The 20,386-nt window shown below is 33.3% G+C and overlaps 3 protein-coding genes across 4 annotated transcripts; 2 read left to right on the plus strand and 1 right to left on the minus strand.

Annotated features, from left to right (window-relative positions):
- Window positions 1–334: 334 nt before the first annotated feature.
- Window positions 335–1,524, plus strand: LOC129896213 (uncharacterized). The gene is made up of 3 exons (XM_055972067.1): window positions 335–404; window positions 867–929; window positions 1,055–1,524. Exons 1-3 carry the CDS (start codon window positions 348–350, stop codon window positions 1,268–1,270), a joined length of 336 nt encoding a protein of 111 aa, XP_055828042.1. The 5' UTR covers window positions 335–347; the 3' UTR covers window positions 1,271–1,524.
- A 2,230-nt stretch (window positions 1,525–3,754) lies between these two features.
- LOC129894092 (ABC transporter I family member 17-like) lies at window positions 3,755–5,948 on the plus strand. The gene is made up of 4 exons (XM_055969610.1): window positions 3,755–4,082; window positions 4,199–4,531; window positions 5,186–5,373; window positions 5,484–5,948. Exons 1-4 carry the CDS (start codon window positions 4,067–4,069, stop codon window positions 5,736–5,738), a joined length of 792 nt encoding a protein of 263 aa, XP_055825585.1. The 5' UTR covers window positions 3,755–4,066; the 3' UTR covers window positions 5,739–5,948.
- Window positions 5,949–6,452: 504 nt separating this feature from the next.
- Window positions 6,453–10,929, minus strand: LOC129894091 (very-long-chain aldehyde decarbonylase CER3-like). Of its 2 annotated transcripts, none has more exons than XM_055969609.1 (11): window positions 10,571–10,929; window positions 10,256–10,476; window positions 9,926–10,158; window positions 9,501–9,720; window positions 9,163–9,290; window positions 8,778–9,028; window positions 8,482–8,589; window positions 7,968–8,174; window positions 7,712–7,822; window positions 7,189–7,362; window positions 6,453–6,905 (listed from the first exon to the last, which is right to left on the minus strand). In XM_055969609.1, the coding sequence occupies exons 1-11, from the start codon at window positions 10,682–10,684 to the stop codon at window positions 6,738–6,740; spliced, it is 1,935 nt and encodes a 644-aa protein (XP_055825584.1). In that variant the 5' UTR covers window positions 10,685–10,929; the 3' UTR covers window positions 6,453–6,737. The 2 variants fall into 2 exon arrangements, with proteins under 2 accessions (XP_055825584.1, XP_055825583.1); XM_055969608.1 differs by having other exon boundaries at window positions 8,778–9,034.
- Window positions 10,930–20,386: the final 9,457 nt, after the last annotated feature.

Below are 20,386 nucleotides of genomic sequence, written 5' to 3' on the forward strand. Positions count from 1 at the left end.
GAGCTCTTGATTTTCCTTCTCATGTTCTGTTCTTTCTTTATTTTCTTGATTTCTCTCCTCATTTTCCATGTTGTTTGTATTATTATTTCCTTCTTGCTGATATTCTATCTGTCTCTCTACTTCCCACCAGGTTTGATTTTCTTGTGAAATCAAGTCTTTGCTATGGCTATTATTTTCCCTTCCTTGCCCTATTTGATTTAAATCTGGAGTCTGAAATTTCACTATGTTATCTTGTGCTTCAGATTCTGTTTGTCCCCCTCTGCTTGTGGATGTTGTCTTGCTGCTGTTTATGCTGGAATGGTTTGTGTTCTTGTTCTTCTGGATATCCTCTTGTTCTTGAAGATTTGATGTTACGGATTTTGATTGGAGCTTACTGCATGGTGTGTGTATGTGAGGTTCCTCAGGTAAGATGCCTTCCATTCTAGTTCTTATATTGCTGTTGTGGTTCTCATCTTCGGCTATGCTGCTGTCTCCTTGTGGTTGTGCTGTACCAGTTGTGTTATTGTCTGTGTCTTTTGTTTTCCTTTTATTAGTATAGAAGCTCTTCTCAATCCATGTTCTAGTATCTTCTTGTGGCATAGGTTCTTTATTCGTTTTATCATGATTTTCTGAGATCTCTTCTAGTACTGCAAAAGTATTGGTATTTTCCATGACTCCCTCCTTGTTCTTTGGTACTGGGGTCACTTCTCCAATTATAATCCCTGATTTATCCTTTTTATATTTGCTCCTTCTTTGCATCCATTCTTGTTTACCAGTATTGTACCATCCCCTTCTCCCTTGGTTGGCTTCTTTATTTTGGGTTTCTGTGGCAATATCTTCTATATATTCTTTTCGGAAATCTTCTCTAAAATGTTTAGCCAATTCAGGATGGAGAATTCGACATTCCTTTTCCTCATGACCTTGAAGTCTGCAGTGTTTGCAATATCTTGGTAAGTAATCATAATTTATCCTTACCCATTTTGAGTTTATTATCCCCGATTCATCCTCTTCGGCAATGTTTATCCTTTTTGGTAAAGTTGATAATAAATCGACCTCCACTTTGATTTTTGCGCAGCTTGGCCTTGTCTTGTTTGTTGTGGCCAAATCTACTGTTAGCGATTTTCCAACTGCTGTTGCAATGGAAAAAACAGTCTCTTTAACAAAGAAATTTGGAGGCAGTTCAGGAAAGCTTATCCACGCTACTACACATGAGGTCTCTTCCTTTGGATTGAACCATGGATTCTATATGAAAGATCTCATTTGGCAATATCTATCATGTACTTTTAGATAGTAGACAGGGGTAGACATCATTTTAACATAGTCTTCTAGAAAGTTTAGACGAATCAGAATATGTCTTTCATCAAGTACTCCTATGATTGGTACTCCTTTAATTCCACACTGTATTGGAATTACTCTCCTTAGTTCTTTAATATCAATGTTGTCATATGAAAACTTACCTACCACTGCATATTGTAGTTTCTCCTTTTCAATCATTTGTTGTATCTCATTTGATTTCCAGGCAATAAAAGGCTCCCCATTGCTGTATGAGATTTGTTTTGCTAGGATTTTGACAGTATCTGTATCCAAACTTGTGGGTTTGAAGAGATTGGCATATGTTTGATTCTGAATATTAGTCTTTGAGGTTGTAAGTAGTATTGTGGGTTGTGTGTTTAAATTATTGGTTGTGTTATGGGTTACCGGAGGAGGTCGTCCACCGATTGGTTCGGCCATTCCGGCCAGTGGCTATTTTGTGGGATCACCTCTGCTGAGAGAGAAGATAGGTGACGGCTAGGGTTTTTGCTCTTGAGGTGTTGATACATTTGATTTGTATATGTTATAAAAAATTCATAACTGTATAGATTCAGAATTTGTATATAATTTTTTTGATTGTATATGATTTGTTGATACATTTGATTTGTATAAGTTCTGAAAAATTCTTAAACGTATAAATACAGAATTTGTATATACTTACCATGTTTGTATATTAACAAACAAAATATAAAAGACGGAGTTCTAATTTTTTTTAATATACATAATTTGTATATACTTACCCTTTTTGTATATTGACAAGTGAAATATTCAAAACCGAAATACTAATAGCAAACAAAACTATAGTTATGTAGCATAACTAGACAAATTATAGCTAAAGAGCATAATTACAATACTTATAGTAGCTATTTATGAAATTTCATTAAAAAAAACTTCATTGGTTCTTTATTTAGATATCGATATTTAATCTATGTTCAATTTTTAAAAGATTTTGCATTCTCTTCACTTTAAAATAATTTTTAGGCATATAGCGTCCGTAGTTAATATTGATAGAGCTTAACTTTAAATAAAGTATTTATAATTTTATATGACTAAATTCAAATAAATTCAAAAAAATAAAAAATAGTTGAACTTCAACCGTATAAAATTTTACATTTGTCAAATTTATGGACTCAGAACGCAACTTAAACTGTGACATTAAAATTGGGCATGTGTGGACTGTCAACTTCTCACTGTTTCCCTTATTTTAATTACTTACTCCCTCTCAAGTTATTTGACATCGTTTAACTAAGTATAATCATCAGTCTAAACTCAATTGGAAGTCACAGAAAGGCAACTAGGAAAGCTCCGAGGTAAGAAGTTTTGATGAAGCTATTTTTTAAAAAATAAATAAATTTGTAATCTAAAAGAATTTTTAAGTAGATATTTATGAGATTATAAATCATTTAATCAAGAATAAACAAAAATTTTAAAATTATTATTATTTTAATTATAAGAAAAAATGATTTTTTATTTGGGGGAATAATTCTGAAATATTTTATTATGCGTTTGATTAAATATATTAAATAATCATTGAATTATTTATCTCACTAGCAATGAGATAAATTATCTCACGTTCATAATAATATAATTTATTCTAAAATAAATTATTTTAAAATAATTTGTTTCAAACAAATGATAAGAAATCAGCCGGGCATCTATTACACACTCTTGTACTTTACTCTTTCGACCATGAGTCTCTCTCTCTCTCAAAATTTGTTTATTAGCAAGCATTCACTTCTGCATCATCATGATTTTGGAAGCTCAACAACATTATGCCTATCGATTCTGACATATGAAAAACCATAACTAATGGTCAGTAGGGGTGTACATGAATTGAGTTGGTTCAGATTTTTTATAAATCAAACCAAATTATTTGTGTCGGGTTATTAAATTTATAAATCAAATCAAATCAATAAAATTCGGGTTTTTTCGATATCAATTTTTTTTTTGAGTTTTTCGAGTTTTTTCAGATTTCTCGAGTTTTTCATAGTATCTAATAAAAAGCACAGAGCAGTGCTTCTTAAAAAGAGTTCTAGTACAAAATATAAACATATAAGATGGAGACAGAACACTGTTTGAAGTTTTAACTTTATAATATAAATGAGCTTTTTTTGTATATTATTTAGATGGCTTCTCAAATCCAAATCTAAATGTAAGAAAGAAAACAAAAATTATGAAAAATATTTATAAATTACATTTTAATAAATATTTTTATGTATAACATAATTTAAAAGTAGTATATCTATAATCGGGTCGGTTTGGATTTGGTTTGACTTTTTTTAGTTAAAATCAAACCAACTCTATAATGATCGGATTTTTTTTCCAAACACCAAACTAAATCAAACCAAACCACTAATCATTTTTTTTTCTGATTTGATTCAATTTATCGATTTGATGCGGTTTATCGATTTGACTACGGCATTAATATACTTTAAAAGTGACAACAAGTTGCAGAAAAAGTCTTTCCCTCTCTCAGATAATGAAAGTCTGTGATTAGTCATCCCCGATGACATTACAATATTACCTTAAAAAAACATTCTTTATTTTCAGATTTAGAAGGAGATTGTGCGCACTCGAACAAAAACATCACTATTATTTATTAATAAAAGTTACTTGTGACAAAGAATTTGTCCTAATGCTTGTTGGAAAGTGGGGAAGGTTGATTCTTTCCTCCATATAATACTGCACCAAAACACAACATAGGCATAGCCCCTTTTGTTTTTCTCCCTCTACTCTATCTGCTGCTGGCTAAGGAGTTGGATCGACATTTCATACTATGGAAATTTTACCAGGTTAGTACTAAAGAATTTTTCTTGAATTTTTTTTGCGGTTGGTTTAATTATAGGAGCAAGAGAGCATCTTTCTGGAAATTACAAAAGCAATTGTTGAAATTTTGTTGAATTTATAGGAGCAAGAGAGCATCTTTTGGGGTCAAACGGGAATGAAAAAGGATTTGAAGAAAACCCAGAAATGAAGATTCAGGTTAGGGGTCTTACAAAGGTGTCGGAAAAGGGTGTTTCTATATTGAACAATGTGAACGTTGACATACCTAAAGGTATGATCATGGGTGTTATAGGCCCTAGTGGTAGTGGAAAGTCAACCTTCTTGAGATCACTAAATCGATTGTGGGAACCATCTTCCAACACTGTGTTTTTGGATGGTCATGATATATGTGATCTGGATGTGCTCGCTCTCCGCCGTAACATTGGCATGTTGTTTCAGCTTCCTGTTCTCTTTGAAGGTATGTCAGTATTGTAGACAGATCCATGTTTTTGTCTATCAGATATTTGATGTTAAAACTTTCTGTCCTCGAGCCGAGGATCTTATCAAAAACAGCCTCATACACCAAGGACCCTAACCTCCCTGCACCACACTTTGTGGGATTATACTAAGTATGTTGTTGTTGTTTGTTTGTTGCCTTGAATACTTAATCTAATGGACTGGCATGTTTTGGCTTCCACTTTAATAATTAAGTTCTTCGTGCCACAAGACTTTCGTTTAGTGGTAGAAGCTCAACCCCCAATGTGGGGGTTAATTGGGGCGGAACTAGAGTTGTAGCTAAGGTTCGGCAAAATCTTGTATTAGTATTGAGAAATCCACTTAATATGTATAAATAGTTTATCCAACTTAGTGAACTGTCTTTTCTAGAATCTAGAACCCATAAATTCAAAATTCGAGATGCGCTTTTGGGGGGTTAGGCACACGTCATAGGTTTGAACTTCTGAGATGGACAAACTCACTATTTCAATGAAGAAGGGTAGGGAGCAGGCCATTAGCCACCGAGTGTCGTGGATTTCTTGGTCATTAAAAAGAGGTCCTTTTTCAACATATATTTCAATTTTCAAGTTGTAGTGACTGATACTTGATTAAGTGATTTTTGTGGAAAATTGTTCAGGCACTGTTGCAGATAATGTACGATATGGTCCACAATTAAAAGGGAAAAAACTAAGTGACAATGAGGTATACAAGTTGCTGACTCTGGCTGACCTGGACTCATCTTTCTTCAACAAGTCTGGTGGGGAACTCTCTGTTGGTCAAGCACAGAGAGTTGCACTTGCTAGGACCTTGGCTAATGAGCCAGGGGTGAGTTTAAATATACCAAAGATTTAACCAGTTTTGGTGAAAGAAACTTCACTTGATTGATGTTAAATTTTGAAGTAGGAATCTGACCTCATGTTCCAATCTTCTGTAAGGTTCTGCTGCTGGATGAGCCAACAAGTGCACTGGATCCAATATCAACTCAGAATATTGAGGATGTTCTTGTAAAGCTGAAGAGGGAGCAGAATATGAGCATTGTGATGGTTTCACATAGCATCAAACAAATAAAGAGAATAGCTGACATAGTATGCCTGCTTGTCAATGGAGAGATTGTAGAAATTTTAAAGCCTGATCAACTCTTCGAATCTAAACATCCCATGGCACAAAGATTTCTTGAACTCAGCTCCTAAAATCTTCTCACCTCCCCCGCTTTTCTGGATATCTTATGTTTTGAGTTTTTGATGCTTGGATGGTGAAGTCCAGGAAACCAATTCCAGATGTGTAATAGTATTTATTTGTCATAAATATACCCTTGTGTAACCATGCGATGGTTGTGCAGATTGGTCAAGCAGTTGAGACTTTCCTTTTTTAAAGAAGCGTCTTAAGATATTTGTACAATGCATACATGTCTTGGTTGCTGATCGATTCCCAACAATAAGACTTTGTGATATCTTCTTTTAGCAAAGTCCAATATACTAAAGGGGTTTCTCGTGGCCCTGAAGAAAGAACACTTACCAAATCATCAATATCATCTTGGTGAACATGTTTCGTTATCCTTTTCTTTAATTCAAGTCTTGCTATGGGTTGATTTTGTAACATGTCCATATCGTAACTTCAGATTTACTGATATGAATTTGTCATTTTGGTACATGGCTGTATTATCATCCGAAACCAGAAGAAACAACTTATGCGAACAGTCTAGCTGCCAAACACCCTTGGTCGAATTTGTGCAGATTGAGTAGCAATGGGCCAAGCAGGTGAAACTTTCCCCTGTTTAGAGACGTGTCTACAGTACAAGTACAACATATACAGCTGTATAGTTGAAGCAAGTAGTGCCTGTCTTGGTTGTGCATCAATTCCTAACAGCAATGTCTGATATTTTTCGTTTAGCAAAGCTCGACACATTAGACAAACATATCTATATTCATATAGTAATAAAAGAACTCCCCAGAAAATTACACATGTACCACTTACATTAACAGTGCATTTTTGCGGGAAGTACAATGATATATAGCTTATTTACTATACTAGGCTTACACTTTTGTTTGATTACATATAGATTCTACATGTAATGAAATATTGACTTGTGAAATAATCTTTGGAAGACTTTCTATATGGACTTTGCTACAACTCCAAACCTTTTAGGTTATGAAGGTGTTTATTTGAAGAAAATGAGACAAATGGTATCACTATGTTGAATTATACAAAGGTTTCAAACCATGCTTTAATGCAGCCTCCCACACAACATCAATCTGATCAACATCGATAGCTCCAACCTCATGGTGTGTCCAACCTTCAAGAAGATGAACTAGCCCACCAGCGTGACAAGCATGAACTATGCCTCTTCCCATTGTATACTGGTGCAATACAGATGCACAGTGAAAATTCATACAAAACATGAAACAGTACTGTCATAAAACTGATGCCACTAACAAAAGGAAACAGACTATAGAATTCGGTTTTCACCAACACAACACTCTCTGCCAAAGTTTGGATTTCACACTTAGGTAAAGGCTGGACTGCATGCAGTTTATCTTACATTTCTGCAAGAGACTGTTTGGACAGCTTGAACCGTGACCAAGAATAAAGGGCAGCCCGGTGTGCAACAAAAAAAGGGATGACATATGATTTGATTCATACCTCACAAGTTCCTAAACCAGTGGCATCTTTTGGAAGTCTCATTGCTGCTAACTTGCCATAGGTACAGTCTCTGCGAAAGGGAATGACAGGAGGAACGACAAACTGATAAAAGTGAGTTCCTGAGGGAGCCCAACTCTGCTCTCTAGGGGTACACCATTTGCCAATAATCCAAGTCTGTCATTTGAAAAACACCACAAAAATTAATGAGCAGCAGATAGTGCAAACTTTTTGCTGAACTGAAAGACCTCAGTTATCTACTTGGTTTCACAACTTTCACTTTTTCTGAATTACAATCAGACAAAAAAATTGTTTTTCTGTTTACCAACTGATAAACATTACAGTTTTTCTAATTATAAAAGTTGTTTGTTATCATTCTCTCTTTTAACATGTGAACTTAGCCTTCAGCATTACATATAAGTGGAAATATATTGCCTCTGATTCCAAACAGTTGAGTGGCACACATGTATTTCCTATTTGGTTTCTTCGAAAAACCTATTTATGGAATACATACTTGAAACATTACCTTACACTGTTTAGCTTCTTTGCACTTTGTCACTTGAACCAGATACTTCTGGCACTCAACAGGAGCTTCCCTTTGAATTTTCATGAACCTCTCAGTGGACTTAGTGAGCATCTACTTTAGAAAAGTACCCTTATTAAGCTTATTATAGAAGAGATAAGTAAAAATGAAGAAGGGGCTTATCCCACTTAATAACAACTAGTAGAAGAGACTAACACTCTTATATGCCATCCATTTACTTCACAAAGAGTAATCTTACCAGAACTCTGACTCTTCGACGAGCAAGGTAGAGTGCAATGGCCCTTCCAAGCTTAGAAGTAGCACCTGTTAAGAAGACCTCATTTACATCTGGAGGAATCTCATTCAAGATCGCAGCAGCTGTCAAGGTATTTCCATGGACTACTCGGACTCTGAGATTCGGATGCTTGTTGACAAAGAGTGTTCCACCACCATTTAAACCTTCATTCTGCAGTAAGTTTCTTTCATAAACAACATGAACAATAACTGTATATCAAAACCATGCATTGATCAAGTGTAGTTACATGCTGTTCCAGTTCTGAACAGACTATATCCCATTCCTTAATTTTGAAAGTTTTTCCAGTCTAAAACCACTAGAGAAAAGGCTTATATTCTAGCAAGAAACAGATAATACAATGTTGTCATGTAGATGTTCATTGTACTAAAGTAGTTAGCGAAGACTATGAGGACTCTGAAATCATTAAACATTAAAGAAACAATAGAAAATTAGAAACAGGAAAAGAAAATGAACTGACCTTATTTAATGCAGCAAGGCTGATGACCTTGACACCGATTCTATCAGCCCTAAGAATAGCTTCTTCAATGAGCATATTTATGCCTTCTGCAGCAAAGGGCAAGAAATACTGCACACAATATATGTTTTAGACGCCAGAAACAGATGTGTTGGGAACATTGAGAGTATGAGTTTTCTATCCTTCAATCATGAAGAAATTATTTCAAGATTGCAGGACCTTGAGGCTCTTCCATAGAATTTCAACATTCTGAAAAAACACTAGAAACTAAACAGTAGCTAGGAGAAAAATCCAATTACCTGAAAACCAGCCCTGGGCACAACCCAAGTTTGGTTGAGTCTTCCTCTTATGTTGTAAAAACTGAACAAAAGAGTCTTGGACTTCAGCCACATACTAAGCACGACCACAAAGGTAAAAGGCCACATCGGTAACAAGAAGAGCCTTGTGGAGAAAGGCACTGAGCTGAATGACCGGAATACAAATGGGGCATGCATTGATGACATAATATCAACAATATGTGCAAGAAACACAAAATCTGGCGCTCTTTCATCTGTACCTTCATGAAGGGGATCCACTTCAGAAAATATAGATATAATGGAAAACTAAAGCAGAAAAGGATTATTATTTTGAGGGAAGACAAGAATTGACCCCCTCCTCCAAGGAGGTAGGACGATTAAAACTCACTTGTCCTTGAACTTATTTCTTTTTGAAGGTTCCACGAAGCGGTATTTAAAGTATTTCCCAACATATCATACAGAGGCATGAAGAGACAGAAATTTGTCTTCATTTCCTGATGGTGTAGACTGTGGTATCTGGAAGAACAGGACATACTTTAAATTGCCAGATATATTAGTCAAAAAAAACACAACAAGAAAGTGAAACTACGTTGTAACTTGTCAAACATGATTGGAAGGAAAGTTCTTTTGAAAAGAAACAGAATAAGTTTTGTTTTCTTAATCTAGATGCTGAAGATAACAGATATTAGATGTTGCATCAAACAAAGCCAGTTAAATGGAACTCACGTCGGACAGTAAATAAGATATCTAAGTAGTGGAACACGCTGGTAGAGACTATGAGGAAAGATTTCGACATTGCTGTGTCCCAAACATCTTAAGAAATCGAATGCCAGAATATAACTGTGCATAACACTTATTGATCCGTAACCAATAAATGCAGTGCCTAGGGTTGGAATTCCTACAACCACACAGAGCAAAAGATGTTCCAGAAATGTTGCATGCCCAGCTGCACAAACAAAAAAAAGAAGAGGAAAAGGTTAGTCAAACTTCCAGCAAATTACCATCATCAGATGAGACTGCTAAAACATATCCCTCCATCCCATTTTATGCAGCGGTATTTGACAGTGCATGAAATATGATACTCTTTTCAAGACAGAATAAAAAGGAAAGTATGACACATAAAATTGGGACAAAGGGAGTAGTTACTTTACCAGTAAAGGGGTGTGTGATTTTAGACTCGTGGTGATGCCAGTGATATAGCTGAAAGAGATGAGGGGAATGCAATAATCTGTGCAGCCAATAGAACAGTGGCTCTGAGATACCAATATGAAGTATGAGACAAGAAATAAGCCCTCTTACATCCCAGAGGGGAAGATTAGCCAGGCAAGGGAAGTTCAAGTAGACGAACGATCCCATAATCGCTTGAAGGATAAGGAAGTTGTCCCTGTGGGAATTCAATCACAAAGAAAACACACACAACATTAGTCCCCTTTTAGAATATAGATAAAGTGGAATAAATAAAAAAGAATTCATATACATACCAATCCCATTCATTATCAATTTGCTCATAATCTATCCCTTGCTGAGACGCCCTTCGCGTGCGATTTAGATACAACATATTACTATAAGTGCTCCATAGCTGATGAACAAGGCCTCTCAGAGTACACAAGATAAGAATATGCAAACACCACATGTCCTCCATGCTCTCTTTCCAATACATAGAATGTATGAATTTTGCAAGAAATGGTCCATATAACAAATACTGCACAACACATATGAAAATCATAAATCCAATACAAATCACAATTGATGAACATATATATAATTAGTTGCAAAGATTAAAAATAAATCCATGCCTTGTAATTTCCCAAGTTCTTCCATGGCCAGGCAAATAAAGCTGCATCTTTTTTTCTCAACAAACTATCACTTCCGTCTTCCACTACTTCAACTCCCTCATTCTGTTTCTCCATGTTATAATCAATTGCTTTAACAGAATATAACAGTATCCCAACTGATTCACAACGGTGTATATATATATATATATATATATATATATATATATATATATATATAAAGAAAGACCAATTTGGGTATGAACACCAATAAAACAAAAGGAGGAAAAACTCCTCTTAGTGGATCCTGCTGCTTTTTCTTATCTACTAGTACTTCCTAATTTTGTTTTTATTCTTAACACTCCAACTTCATAGAAAGTATAATATCATTCCGTCTATATTGGTGTGTGTATATATATAGATCCCGAAACTCTATAGCCACATAACCCCACAAACCTTATAAGCTAGTCAAATTGATTTTTAGTAATTTTGGCTTTTTACATGTCTGGTAAATATTCAAAGTGTTTTTACGTTAAAATCAATCAAAAATCGTAATTTGATTGCCCTTATCCTTATTTAAGCACATTTAGTTTGATCAATTATATGTTTTTTTTACAGAATACTAGTTTATTCTTGTACTTTTTTTAATTCTCAAAATATATTTTTTTAACAAAATCCATAACTTTTGCTCTATTAGGTATCCGTTGTTCATCAGGAAAAGATACTTTTATATTTATAATTCTAAAGGATATTTTAGTCATTTTACCAAAAGAACCAACATCAACAATTTTCCGAACATATCGACCGCTTATTACCAATTTTAGCACTTTTTATCATAATAGGTAACTTATTATTAGTGTCTCCATTCATGTTTACTTATTTATATTTAATTTGGAACATTCCTTAAAAAGTAATACATAAAATAATGATTTTATTATATTACTCTTTATTATTATAAGTTATTTAAATATTGATCAACATTTATTTCTTATCAGTTATTTATAATCAACTAATGTAAACGGGTTCATAATTGCATATCGCAATATATGAAAAGAAGCTCCTTTGTTTTATGCAATTAATTGGCACACAAGGATGATTGAAATTTGTGAACAATTAGTTGAACAAACATAGAAGAGAGCCATAGGGCATATGCCACAGCATATGGAATTATTAATAAGAAAGAGAACAAAAATGGTTAGGAAACGGGTGGGGGATTGCAGTTGGGGGGTAGATTATTTATAATTGTGAGATTAATAATCTAAATGCCGTTTTTGCAACTTGATTTTTGTGGACCAAAACACAATATGTTAATTAAACAGCTATTGTAATGAAGTGTGAAGGCACTTTTTCGACGTAACCAGAGGTGGTGCGAGAACTTTTACTATGGGTTCAAAATATGAAAACTCAACACACAAAAAAATTAGAGGAATTCAACATCTATAATATATACATTGTAATATCTGATTTTTTTCCGTCAAGACTCGAACCATTCTTCATATACATATAGACTTGAACTGAATGACTTCTAATTGTATATATGATTTAGGATCAGTTCCTAAGTATTTGAAGAGTATTAGATGTGGTTTAGGTTAATGAGGAATCTCTAACATCAAGTCAAGTTCAAAGAATTTATATCGGCTAAGTTTTCAGATGAGTTAGAATAAGGGTCAACTTCAAACGACCATAACTTTTAGACTATTAAGATTTAGATAGCCCATGACCTATCAAATTAAAGGTCTTTAAATCCTCTTTCCAAAGCCACCGAGTTTGCCTCATTCCGAGTTCGTAGTAAAGAGTTATGACCGATTTACCAAATACTACCGCTGCAGCAGTATAGGAGTTTGGCGCGGCGCGCCACTAATGCGCCCGAAACTAGCTGCAGTAGTTTTGGCTTTGGCGCGCGTGCCACTATTAGGCCTACAGGGTTTTGAATTCGTTTTTCAGATTTTTTTTTTGAGAAAGGGCATTCCGAACTTCCCCACCTATCCCAAGTATAACCCTAGTCGTTTTGGGACAAAAAAATCAGTTCCCTCATAACATTCAAGGAGGTTTTCCTCTCTTTCACCTTAGGAGATTTGAGAGAAGAGACTAGAAAGGAGGGGAAGAATTAGGATTCAAAATCTTCAACTCATGTCTTTGATTTTCGGTGAGATAATCTTCATTCCAGGTATGTAAGGCTACTCATAACGTTGGATTGAGTTCATTCACGTACCCTATATCTTCATTGATTCGACTTGAGTCGAGTTTTGAGGTTCCATGAATTGAGTTCTTGAATATTTAAAATGTCTATTGAGTTTTTGTATATAAATTCATATGTATTGATTATGTCTTTGAGTTGAGTATTTGAGATATACATTCATGTATTCATTCACATGAATCCAAGATGAGATTTTATTTTTTTCATAATTTGCCTTGAGGTTGAGATTGGTGGTTCTTCATGTGTAAATAAAGTATTGCTGTCAAAGTGAGATGATGCATATTTTAATGAGTTTGATGAAATTGAATATAGAATTAAATAAGGATTTTGGAGCAAGATGTTTGATGATGATGTAAATGATGTTCATTTTAAAAAGTGAAATGGTTGATGAAGAGGTAATTTTGATGATATTGTTTTGAGATGAAATGGATTGGAGTTTAATGTGACTACATGATATGATTTGCATAATTCGAATTGATTGGAGTCTTATGAGCATTTTGAGTATAAATGATTGTTTGAGTTGGAGTTTTGGAAATGTATGATTTGAGTTTGAGTGGTTTCTTAATTTTTATTTTAAGCATAAGTATTTTGAGTACAAAAGAGTTGAGTATTTTTACATAAAAACATCTATTTTATAAATGAGTTGATGAGTTTAAATTATGTTTTAAATACATTTAATATCTACTGCATTGGTTGAGTTGAAAGCATGTCTTAAATGAAAACATTAATGATTGTTGACTCGAAATCCTGATGAGTCATGAATGAGTCTTGAAAGGATTGTTTGATTAAAAGAAGTGATGATTGAGATGAGTTGATTTGATGAGAGTCCAATGAGACTAAATGAGTTGATTTGAACTAAGTCCAAAAGAGATTAAATGAGTATTTTGAGTATTTTACTCACCTGATAGATATGAGCATATTGAGTCATGAGAGGAGTATTGAGCACCGAATTGGGTAAGAGTATACTCCCTACTCGATTCTCATGAACTACGTAGTCAACGTAAGAAAAGATTGAACCGTTAAAGTGTCACGACCCGATCTAGGTCCTAGTCGTAACACGGCGATCGAAACCCCGAAAGGCTCTAACCAAACCTCTTGTACATATCATAAGCATACATAAGGTAAAGTAAAAGCGGAAACATAATAAGAGAGTCTAAACCATGAAAAGTAAATGAAGAATGTCACATGACAATATAGACTCGAAATATTTATCCAACTAGATGCCTCTACACATGAGTATGGGCGGGGGCTAATACATGTCCCTAACTCACCCTCAATATGAAACATAACAAAAAGTCTTTGAAACAATAACTAACTCGATGACTAGTCCCCGATAAATGAGGACTCACTTTGAATAGAAAAGCTTAACTAGCCACGTGGACGAATATGATCTTCAACCTCAACCCCTATATTATGAGACAATGTAGGCAAAAAGTATGCATTAGTACGTTGGAATGTACTAAGTATGTAGGCAATATAATGCATAGAAAACCATATTTGTACAAATGACCATTTTAAATAGAATAATAGGAGAAGTAGTAAAAATCATAAGTAGTCTTTAAGAAGGATCAATGCATAATAAACCATAAGAGTATCGTATAAAGTAAAAGATAGGATTAGTCATTTAGAATGAAAAGGACCATACATATGTGGGATATGAATCATAACCGACAATAAGATCATACGAGCTATACCATGGAATCTTAGTGTTACCCCTACATCGGAGGAAAGGGGAATCTATTTGCCAAGGTAGACTCTACCCCGCTAGGTGGGTCATACATACGCTATATGTAGATCCAATAGCTAGGCCATGAAGGCAACCTACGGTGGCACGTAGTTATGGGACATGAGGCTGCTACTAAGGCTTTTGGTAGGGCCCCTACCTCAAGTCCACTCAGTGCTAAGTCAAATCCCACGAAATACATGCATAGCATAGAAATCATAATTTCATATATCATGTTATGATCATAGGTTTGAAATCATAGAGTAGCTCATTTTCATAACATAAGTGCAGTGCGGGCATTGTCCTTCCACATTACAAATCATACATACATAGACATAAATCATACTTGAAAATTCATGATCATAGCTTATACTTGAAATTAGGGTAAGACATGAATGCATGATCAATTGACTTGAAAATCATGAAATTTACTTGAAAACATGCATGATCATAAACTTTCTTTCAACCCATACATAATTCATATAGATAATATCATTGAGAAGTATAATTAAAAATACTCATATTTTACATCATGAAACCTAGAAATCAAAATAGAAGAATTCATGGAAAACTCTTCAATTCAATGCAATAACCATCAATTTATATCAAAATAGACTCATGATCATACTTTGAATCATAATTCAGGCAATTGGAATAGAGATCATAAAACCCATAAAATACCATACTTTAATTTAGTAGTAAATCTTGAGAAATTGATTGGGCTTCATGGATGAAAGGATCCATGAATCAATACCCAAATACCTAAAGTGAGAACACCAAATAATTTGGAAGAACTCGAGAGTTTTGATGGAGAGCTTGAGTGAATTTACTTGAAGTCTTCAATGGAGACCTTGAGAGTCTTTTGTAGAGAGAGAAATATTTGAGTAAGTGAATTGTAGAAGAATGAATAGAATTAGAGGTTTAGGTTAATTTATAGAGTTGAATTAGGTCCTAAAAACGTCTAGGTTCATTAATTAATAATTTAGGAAAAAGTCTAAAGTGCCCTTGTTAAAAACTAAATTCGGCCAGAAATTATCGCCAGGTCTAGACGCGGAGGCAAGCAAGTCCGCGATGCGGACTTGTCGCGCACCTTACTGATTTGCGCAGTTCCTTGAGAAATCTATCTTTCGATCTACGGGTTTTAAAAATCCACCGAAACTATTTTTCTGCAGGTTTTGACCCCCTGATCGATATTCTGAACTCGAATTTTTTAAAAAGATTAAAGATAATGCATTACATGAGCGGCATATTCCCAAGGCATTTTTAAGGCACTTGTGAGTATTTTGAGGGATGTTACATAAAGTCGGATGTTTTCCTATTTCATTGTCCTAACATAATAGGACTTGATTGATTGTTAGATCTATGATTTGTTAATTTGTTCATACCCTGGCAAAGTATTGAACAGACGTGACAACAACGTCGGCTTGTTGTACATCATTGGCTCATAGGTGATGGTTGTCGGTTAGAAAAACTTCCAAATTGAGTGAATTATGCATGAAATAATCGGGTTGATTGAGATTGTAGATGATTGAGTCGAATTGTAAAATATTGTTAAATTCTAATTCACATTTCTATTGAGTTGAGTCCTTTGACTTTATTCGTTGAGTTGATTATATATGATTGGATTGGATCGAATTGTATATGATTGGATTGGATCGGATTGTATATGATTGGATTGGATCGGATTGTATATGATTGGATTTTATTGGATGATAGGTGATTGAATTGAATCAGATTGTATATGATTGGATTGGATTGGATGGTAGGTGATTGGATTGAATCGAATTGTTTATGATTGGATTAGATCGGATTGTATATGATTGGATTGAATCAAATTGTATATGATTGGATTGAATTGGATTGTACATGACTGGATTGGATTATATATGATTGGTCTCTGTCTAAACCGTATTCTTACTTTAGACTTATGACACCTTGATTGAGTCTCTCTTATCTTTTTGATTTGAGATATCTAAACTGATATTATTCTACCTTGATGCATGTTTCATTCTGTCATATTACATACTCTTATATTCTACGTACTGACATCCATTTGGACCTGCATCATGAAATGATGCAGAGACAGGTTTAAGAGATCATCAATAGGTGCATCGTTGAGGATCTGTTCACACTCAGCTTATTGGTGAGTCTTCCCCTACATTCGGAGGATACCACTTATGTTATTCCTGCGTTGAGTTTAGTCTTTTGTTCTGATTTGAGGTAGTCATGAACCTGTCATTGACACCAATTAGATAGTAATGATAGAGGTTTCATAGACTAGATAGTGATGGATCGACTGAGTACTTTATTTTGCTTGAATTGTTCTTGTCAGACTATTTTAATGACATAGATTGGAGTTTGATTTGTTAGCCCATGGCCTTTCTTCTTTGAGCTAGATTGTTGATTGTAATTGCCCACATAATTATCTCTTTATTTTAAGTCTTCCTCTGATTGAATGAATGAACAGATGTGTGATCAGGCCAAGTGGTTCGCTTGGGAGCCAATAATGGTTTTTGAGTACCGACCACATCTAGGGTACATTCCTGGGGCGTGACATACATAAATAAACCCCTCGGACCTATCTAACTCCGCTCGTCGATATAAGGGCAAAAAAATAAATGGAGGGGAACCACAAGCCTAACTGTATTTTCTTACCTAGCAGCCTCACAAAAGTTTGGTGCTTTTATAGGATGATGTTCATAGTTGAAACATTAGTAGAAAACAACATGGGTATGGTGAATATATTCATGAATATCGTATGTCAAAATTTATCGTTCAACATTTTGTATTCAAAATTTACTGATTATATTAATCTGAATTCATAACGAATAAATTTAAAATAAGAAGATAAAGAGCTTGAAACTAAAAAGTTCTTTTATTTTTGAGACTCAAATTTCGAGTGATCTGTATATAATTTCTTATTGGTCCATGCATCACACGTACTATTATTTGAGGCTACACAAAACTTCTTTAATATATCTGACTTTTCCTCAAATAATTGAATAACACTTGGCAGTTCCTCACTGGTTCCAACACGTGCCCTCCATTCTTTTCTTTATTTCTTTCTTCTAATCTTCTTGTTGGATATTATTTTTATTATCTTAAAAGATACATCATAACGCAAATCCTTCTTTTCAATAGCCATTCAATTCTCTTCATTATAAAATGACTTTTGAGTTCAAGTGATTATTCTTGAATGGGTGGTTAATGAGATAACCTTTTGATAAAATGAGTTTAACAGACCATTTTACTACAATTCTTTGTTTCTTTCTCTTTATTGTCATTGAGTTCATGTAAATGTTTGGAGCATTCAGTCATTTCATTGTTGGAGCAAGTTTTTCTTTCTTTTATGATATAGATCAATATATATAAATAATTCCTATCATATTAGAGTGTACTGGCTTTTTTTAAATAAAAAAATATTTGTGGTCTCCGTTTTTAATTTATACTAGGACTTGTTGAGCTTGGAGTTATACCTTTATCGGTAAATTATCTTTAAGAACAGTATTTTTGGCACGCCTTAGAGGCTATGAGAATTTCAAATATTTTTCATAAGATTTTCAACATTTCTTACTAAGAGAATCTAGATAATGCATTAAGCTATTTTAATGATTCAACTGAATTTAATATTTTTCATGTATATATATATAACTAAAATAATATTTATAAGGGACTACAAAATCAAAGCTCCCATAATATTGCGACGCGAAGTCTTTTATCACCTCAAGTTAAATTCTGACTTTTAATTTGCAGTGAATTATTATAGTTTATAAAACATTTTCCATCAGATTATTAATTATAGGAATTCTTAAACATTAGATATAGACATATAGTAAGGGAAGGACATGGAAGTAGGGAGGGTTGAATTGAATTACTAACCAACGGAGTGGGCTATAAGATCTAAGCAGTAGCCATGCCCATTTCAGATTTGAACTCATTAACAGTGTCCCTGTTTATATTTTGGATAATTACGGATTTAAATACTTTGTGGGCTAGTTTCAACGATATACACTAAGGGTCCATGCATGTATTAGTTATGTACGGCTTAGTTATGCAGATATTAGCTATATAAGTATTAGTTATGTAGGATTTAATTATTTAAAAATTTTAAAAAATTAGTGAGTTAATTCTTATTTCTTAATTTCAAAATGTTTAGTGAGATAATGTTTATTATACTCATTAAAATAAATAACGATCTAAATAACACATTAAAATTTAAATAAATATGAATAGAAAAAACAATAAAGTAAATAACAAATAACTAAAAGCAATTAAATAATTTGTATTGAATAGGATTAGACAATCAAGACAAAAAAGGGGTAAATGTGTAATTTATTATTTTAATACATGTATAACTAATACTCAGATAACTTATTCCACATTATATCCCTACATAGCTTATACATAAATATCTTCATAAGTTATGTAAGTAAAATTATGTATGATAATAAAAAAAAACACAACCAAACATTGTATAAAAGTAATACGTGAATAATTTTTATCATATTTGTAAATCAAACATGATATAAAATTCATACATGAATAACCTATGTTTATCCCATAACCAAACGGCCTCTTAAGTAATAAGTGTACAACAAATATAATTGTATTTTATTTACATAAAAAAATAGCTAAAAATTATAGAAAATATACACCAATTATACAATATTGCTTGTCAAAAGTTATAGAAAGTACCGACTATATAATATAACTTATCTATATGTTATGATACACTAAAAAAACTAAATATAATTTAATTGTACATAAAGTATATATTTACTATTCAATTTCAATCAAGCTAAAATCATCTCTAAACAGCCTCAAATTTTAAATATAAATCTTCTCGATGTTTCGAATCTTTTTAATACATCATTCGCTGGAAAGTTTGCGATGCGTCAAATTTTAAAAGAAGAAAAACGGAGATGACAGAAAAAAGAAGAAGAAGAAGAGGAACGCAAATGGCAGAAAGAAGAAGAACGCAGATGTCAGAAAGAAGAAAAAGAAGTGGAACACAGATGGCAGAAAGAAAAGAAGAACGCAGAGGATCGGAGCTGCACTTTGGCTGCAATGAATAAGGCCGAATGACCATTTTTTCATAATTTTGTAAATTGGACTAAAAAGATATTCTCTGTTCCAATTTTATGCGGCACTTTCCAATTTTTTGAAAGCTAAACATTAAAAGTTTGCGAATGGAATCTTCAATTTGTTAAAAATAAAATTTATATATTTATAAACTATATAAAAAATATTGTAAGTCACAATAATTAACAAGTCAAAATATTTAAAAGATATATGAAAAATTTACGATCAAAAATAAATTTATTTAAATTTTAAAATTAAAAAAAATGTCACATTAATTAAGACGGAGAAAATAGTAAATAAAATTTATAGCAGACATTTTAAACAATTTGCCCTTTTGAAAACTCAATAATGTAATTTGTTATTAGGATTGTACAACAGTCACCGAAGTCCAACTATTGGACCGTTTATCGTTCTGGACACGATCATCACTGAGCTGGATATTCAGACATGCACACGTGACATTTGTTAGAAATTGTACTGTCGGACTGAATGCTAGCTATTATAACTATATATTTAATTTTATACATTTTTAATATAATTGAAAAGAAAATTTGTACATCTTTAGCTCAATTTTTTGGCTTTCCCATTGCCTCTATCCCATATTTATTTGTCAATTCCCCCCTTTACATGTCTTTTAAAAAATTATAAATAAGAAGAATACTTTTACTAATCATTCTAAAACTTTTTTGAAACTTTATTATATTTTTAAAAAGAATTAATTTATTTTGATTTTTATAAATTAATGAATAATTTGAAATAATATTTTTAGTCTTTTCTCGCATAGTAGCTTACCTTACTTGCTAGCCTTAATATAAAACAGATAGAGTATTAAAGGCTC

The sequence above is a fragment of the Solanum dulcamara genome, chromosome 7 (genome assembly GCF_947179165.1).
Source record: "Solanum dulcamara chromosome 7, daSolDulc1.2, whole genome shotgun sequence".
Classification (NCBI taxonomy): Eukaryota; Viridiplantae; Streptophyta; class Magnoliopsida; order Solanales; family Solanaceae; genus Solanum; species Solanum dulcamara.